Here is a 7,055-nt window from a genome sequence, read left to right on the forward strand (position 1 = left end):
TAGCTCAGTGGATAGAGCATTTGTTTCCTAAGTAAAAGGTCGTGGGTTTGACCCCTAGCTGATGCGGTTTTTTTTTTTTTTTTTACCATTTATAAATAGTACGTGATTAAAAACCGCTATCTCAGATAGCGGTTTACTTAAGTCAACCGCTACCTGAGATAGCGGTTTAGTGTCGCTTCGTTAAAAAAAAAACGACCGGTTTTAATGCTGACGTGGACGGTATGGTGGGAATTAAGTTAAAAAGTGGCGCATTTTGGAATTTGACGTTCTTTAAACAATATTGAAGGAAATCGCTCAACATTTTGAAACGGAGGGAATAGTTATCATAATATTTTTTTTTCCAAACCGAATTACACGTGTTACTGCCTTACTGGTTAACCATTAAACCAAAAATCGGGTGCGTTTCATACTTTCATTATCGTTGACGGTGAAAGATAGTCTACTTGACTACTTGTCCTTATCTGTATCACTCACTCACTCACTCTGTCTTTCCTTCTATCACTCATTAGTAACTCATTAGTACCAAAATACCAAACTACCGCATCATCATCTTCAATTCTTCGCATAAACCCTTGTTGGAGTTGTTGCAAATTGTTTGTAAAAATGTTGAAAACATCAGAAATAGTGGAGAAATTGAAATTAAAGTCCCACCCAGATGGTGGATTTTACATTGAGACATTCAGAGACAATTCTGTCACTCTCTCCAAATCTCTCCTTCCTCCTCAATGTAAGTTCATAAAACCATGCAATTTCCATGTTTTTCTTTAACTTTTATATTCCAAGTTCAATTCTCTATGTAGTTTCTTATGTTCGATGTAATTTGAATTTTTTAGATTTCATTTCATTTCCCAAACCCCCAAATATTCAGCCTTGAAATTCTGTCTTTTGGGGTTCATTAATCATACCGTCTTTGTTCCCGCTTTAATAGAACACATTTCTATTTCGGAATTTCTCCAAATTATTGGCCAATTGTTGTATATAATAATTCAAATTAGGATTTTGATCCGTAGTACGAAGTATCATAATAAGATGTTTCCATAAAAAGGACTCTAAACAAGGGAGAAAACAATTTTCAAGGGAAAACATAAGGAAAATAGTTTTCCTGTAAGAGATTAGGGTGAAAAATGGGGTATTCCTCCTTTCAAAGGGAAAATTGGTTTTCCACACTAGAGAAAGTTGTTTTTTACCTTTGGAAAAACTGTTTTCCACCCTTAACAAAACAAAGGAAAATGGAAAATCATTTTCGAGAAAAGTGTTACCGTCAAAACAAACGGAGTCCAAATGTCATTTTGTATAGTCTTTACATTTGCATAATTCGAGAGATTAAGGGTCAAAAGTCATTTGTTGGGTAGCGTTAACTGGACATCTGCAATATTTAAATGGTAAGATGTTTGTTCACGGGAGAATTCCTTCAAAACGGCCTTCAACAAAATGTGGCATATTAAAGTGAGATGGAGGGAGTATGATTTTGGATGTTTAAATGTCAATTGCTCCCCATTTGTATTATGAGTTTTATTGTATAATACTACCAATTAGTTCATGTGTAGCTAAATTTGTGAAGTGTGGCAGCAATTTCTTTTATTGTGATTAGTTATTAGTGAAGCCATGGGTACCAAAATGGCAAAATCTTGGTTTCTGACTACCTATGGATTTTGTTAATGCTTAGACAAGGTGGACCGGGCTGTTAGCACTGCCACTTACTTCTTGCTGCCTTCTGGGAGCGTGGCGCATATCCACCGTGTTCCTTGTGCTGAAACCTTTCACCATTACATGGGAGATCCTCTTACGGTAATATCTGTTTCTTGGGAATTGAAGTTTAGTAGTTTTTATGGACTTAATATCTTGATAATTAACAATTTACATTGTCTAAACGCAAAATTCCGGTCATATCATGTATACGGTAAGAATCCGTAAGGCTTCTTACCGTATACATGATATGACCGGAATTTTGGGACTAAGGCTTTGTTGTTGTTGTTGTTGTTGTTGTTGTATCATGTATACGGTAAGAAATGTTGTACCAAGCTACTATATTGGCATTATCCAATTCTCTTAAATATGGTCTGATCAGGGGTAGGAGGGTAAGATGTACGCAACCTTACTGATGTGACTGCAAAGCTCCTGCTCTTTTTAGAAAAAAAAAACTCCGATTTGGAATGTGGTAGACTTGTTTTCTCCAATGGTGTATGTGTAACAATTGGGAATCAAAATGAATGAATTTAGTATGTACCATTCTTAACAAGGAAGAACAACGCCAAGTTATAGGTGACAATGTATGTCTTTAGTGTTAGGGAACAATGCCAAGATATCACAACAGTTAAGTCCATGGAATTTGTTGTTAATGCTTTTGGGTTAGTTCAGGGATCCCATTGTAAAAAGATTCTTTCCGAGGGAACCTGGACAAGAATAGCGTAAAGAAGGGTGAGAATCAAAGCAGTATCACTTTGAAGAATCCGTAATTGATGTTCAAACACATGACGAGAATATCACTTTGTGTGTAAATGCATGGAGTAATCTATTAAGTGTGAGCTAATGCTACTAGCCTGGTACCTTCATCAACACTTATGCTGAGTTTGAATGGGCGTCTTGTCTGAGATAGCATTATGAAAGGAGGTAGTTTTATCATGCGTCACTGAATTTTTCCCTCACACTTTGTTGAACATTTGCATCAACATTTACCACTGAATTGTCAGAATTTGCTGTTGTATACGAAGTATATGTCACTGATTCTTCCTTCAAAAGAATTCTATTTCTTTGTTCCTGAAGCACTTAGGTATTTTTATTGAGTGTTATCTCTATGACTTCTCACATCCTGGACATGTCCACTTATTGGTTTCTTTATTTAGTGGTACATTGTAGTCTTGTAGATTCGGAGAGGTTTTAGCTAATTACAGATTTGTGGCCTAGCATTGTTTTGAATTAAATATAGAACACATAATACAAATTTGAGTGATAATGATTGCTTTCTGGTAAGTTGACTGTCTCTCAGTAACCTGAGGACGATGAATAGGATAATTTTTTTGTTTTTGTTTTTTTTGGGTAAGTAAAAAACAGTATATTACTTTAAGAAAACAATACAACCTATCTACTCTGTTAGTAGAGAGAACAAACCTTCTAGGAATCACCTTTCTTTAAAAAAAGTTACGAAACTAGGCCAACAGGCCATAATACAACAATTCTAAAACTCCAGAACAAACAACCAAGACTAATTACAAATTTTCCATCCATGTTCTGTCAACTTGGTTGGCTTTCCTTCCCATCACTCCTCTTATTCTAGCTTTAATTTCTAACCTTTCACTACGGTCTGAACCCTTGGAACCTTTTGCTCCCAAAGTGAAACTGTTGCTGCAATCGTAGCATAAACCGTAGCTCTTCTGAACCTTGAGCCCTAGCCTCTACTAACCCATTTCAGGAGCTGTAGAAGATTACTGTGAGTTCCAACACCTAATATCCAATCCAGAGAATGAGTGATGCAATTCCTACTGAAGGGAAAAAATGGATCTTTGGTCACTACAAATACCACAGAGAAAGCATTTAGCATCACTACAAATACCCATCTTATAGAATCGATCTTTGGTCTGCACTCTGCAGCCTTCCCTGATTAGCCAACCATTGAATAAACTTATGCTTAGGTATTGAAATTCTATTCCAGGTTGCTGCAGCCCACGTTGTTTTCTGTTCTGGACCATTAACAAGCTTGCACACGTGTTTAATAGTGTACTTGGCCCCTGCATTCCAGTTACTTAGCCCATGTTGAGCTAATTCATCTTTCACTTTACACATATACTTCCATACCCAACTTGCTGCAGTAGGTGGGGAATGTTTCCAACCAATTAAAACTCACCAGGAAGTCCACCTCTTTCTATTTATGGAGGGAGAGGGTCATGGTTGACGATCATAACATATAAAATCTTGGTTCATGTAGCCGATCCCATCATTGGGATCAGAACTTTAATATTGTTCAGAGTGATCAGACAATGTGTCTGTAATTATTCCTCAGGCTACGAATCTGATTTATTTTTATACGCGCAGCCAATCTGCATTAGGAAAGCCTCGTTGCTCAATAAAGAGTGAAAGAATAAGCTTCTATACCTTGATGTTCAATTGCTTCAGTCATTTTCTTAGACATTGGAACTCCCACATGACTCCCTAGATTTAGAAGGTACCTGGTTTATTTTGTAAGGGCATTTTGCCGTGTTCTCCTTTCTTTAACCACCTTCCTTAGGCAACAGGACAAAACAAGGAAGAACATTTTGGACTAATTATTATATATGCAAACCCCGAGGCCCTCGAACAATTTCTATCAAAAGGGATATTAACTTTCTTTCAAAGATTCATCCATTTATATTTTCTCATTTATCTCTCACTGCATGTTTGGTATAGAGTTCAAGTGCTGGAAATGGAATATGATGTTTGGTATGAGATGAGTGAACTGATAACATATTCCATTTCCCAAGGGTAATCAATAAAGAGTGAACTGGAATAAAGAGTGAACTGGAACATATTGCATTAGGAAAGCCTCGTTGCTCAATAAAGAGTGAAATGGAATATGATGTTTGGTACCACTATCTGTTGCTTCTCCCAACCCTATGGTAGCAAAATTGTTACCCTCATCAATTCCCAATTTGTTCCAAATGATTCATTTCCTAAGGTATACCAAACAACTAATAATGGTAATAGCTATTACTACCTTTTCCTTTTTTTCATTTATTTCTGTTGAAGATAACGTAGTTATACCTAGAGGATAGAACATCGTATGAGGTAGAGTTATGTGATATGATATGTGATAGAAGTCTATAGGACTTATTAGGAATCCTAAGAAGTGACATCTAATTTATAATTATTTGATTTGTCTCATTCGTGGGCGTACGCCTCTACTTATATTACAACTTCTTAGTGTCCTTTGAGATCTAATCAAGCATGCTCTATTTTCAGGTGATAGAATTGAATGAAATGAACGGAGAGGTCAAGTTAACTCGCGTTGGGCCTAACCTACTTGAGAATGAGCAACCACAATACACAGTGCCTCCTTTCACTTGGTTTGGTTCGTTTCCAACAAAAGATGTTATCATTTCTGAAGATGGTTCACATATTGAAGTCACACCCAGAGATGCTGAGAAATACTACTCTCTAATGGGGGTCACTTGTGCACCTGCTTTCCATTATGAAGACTCACAATCGTCGAAGCGAAGTGAGCTTGTTGCAAAGTTTCCCAAGTATGAGTCCCTTATCTCCCTTCTCACCATCTGATTAACTCTTAATTATAATCTTAATTAAAGAGATCGATCTATGTTGTGTGTGGGGGTTCGGCATGATCATTGTACTAAATAAATGTGTCAATTGAAAGTAGATGTCTCTGATAAACACTTTGATATGAGAATATCAAGAAAAGTTGTACTTTCAAGATTTTATTTATCTATTACTACTCCTTCCGTCTATAAAAGATAGCTCGGTATTCATTTCTTAGTTGTCCCTTTTTGTTTGGCCAATACCATTATTGATATGTGGTCGTTATATGTCTCCCTTATACACTATTATTTAAGTTAGCAAAAAGACAAGATTACCAACTCACTTATGGTGCGTTAAATGGACGCAAGTGAGTCTTACTTGTACTCAATAATTTGGTATTGGTACTGATTAGTGTGATATTAGTCTACCAATACACTACTAAGTAGTATCAATACGAGTCATCTGCGTTATTAGTATTAACCTACTCTTTGTTGATACTATAAAAGTATTAGTCTAGCGATTGGTCACAAGCCCTTTGACGTTTAGATGGAGGCTTTCTAGGCTTCTATTAATACCAGCTCTAAAGTTTTAGATCAACGGTAAGGTAGTCTGTTTCAATCAAATCTCGTGTGTCTTGGATTAAAATTTTAGGGTTTTTTTAGTCTTACAATAGTATCAATACGAGTCATCTGCGTTATTAGTTCTAACTACTATTTGTTGATACTATAAAAGTATTAGTCTACCGATTTGGTCACAAACACCCCGACGTTTAGAAAACCTCCAACTCGACGGCTCCTACCTACGGAACCAGGTTGTGCACGCGTTGTGGATCAAAGGTGTTTGGGCTCCCAATTGACTATCAATTGGGCCACTAAGTCCAAAGCCCAAGGGCTCAATATAGCAGCATCAAACCCACAAGCACTACAGTCCAAAGGCTATTCAGCCGCCAATCAAGACCCAAGGCCCACTTGCAATAAATAACCTAAGGGCATTTATTGTACAAACACTATAAATAAGCCGTCATGGCTCACTTACCAAGGTACGTCCATTTCACGCCTTAAGACCACTCTTCTAGGGAATTTCTCTCTCTAGAATCCGAGCATTGTTCTTACTTAGGCATCGGAGGGGCTTTCCTCGGAAACACCCCCGAGGCTAGTAACTTGTTTATTGTGCAGGTTGATTCGGACTCAACACATTCGAGCTAGCAAGATCTTCAACACACACAAAAATGGCCTTCATTCGAAGCCTATTGTTTCATCCACTTCAACACCGGAACAATTTGGCGGCGTCTGTGGGGAAGAACACTTGAAAGCTCCGAAAAAAAAAACACTTCACTTTCCAAGTAAAAAATGGAAATGCCCAACAATGACAACCAGGTGGGAGATGTCCTTGTCCAAACGGATTCGGAATCCGATGGGGGTGAACAGCTGCACTCAGTGGCGAGGTCGCAGCCAACAAGGGCCACCGCCATGACCAGCAGACCACTCCCTTCTCGAGAAGAGCTCGCTGCAGCCATGACCATCATGCAGAACTTCCTCTTCAACGAGAAAGAGCAAGCCCAGGCAGCAGCACGACGAGAAGCGAGGAGAGCTAAGCGACAGGTATTGCTGAACATGCCCTCGACTGACGAGGACAATGTGAGGCCCGAGCAAGATCTCTCCACAATGTCAGGAACGCACCTAATGACAAGGTGGAGAGAGAGCATGTGGGATACGCAACAGAGAGCTGCACAGCAGCCAGAATGGTTCGCAACGCCGTCTCCAACACCCCAAGCTCTCCAAAGTGGGGCCAGTGATCGAACTCGGATCCGAAGCTCGGTCCATAGCAGA

General features: G+C 38.4%; 1 protein-coding gene across 1 annotated transcript; it reads left to right on the forward strand.

Moving 5' to 3' along the window:
• Window positions 1-447: 447 nt before the first annotated feature.
• Window positions 448-5,463, forward strand: LOC110793260 (uncharacterized; the record flags this gene model as incomplete). The annotated part of the gene is made up of 3 exons (XM_021998119.2): window positions 448-727; window positions 1,667-1,788; window positions 4,933-5,463. Coding segments are annotated over 3 exons (717 nt in total), but the record flags the coding sequence as incomplete, so codon positions are not given.
• Between the last annotated feature and the right edge of the window lie 1,592 nt (window positions 5,464-7,055).

Source organism: Spinacia oleracea, chromosome 2 (assembly GCF_020520425.1).
Source record: "Spinacia oleracea cultivar Varoflay chromosome 2, BTI_SOV_V1, whole genome shotgun sequence".
In the NCBI taxonomy this organism is placed as follows: domain Eukaryota; kingdom Viridiplantae; phylum Streptophyta; class Magnoliopsida; order Caryophyllales; family Amaranthaceae; genus Spinacia; species Spinacia oleracea.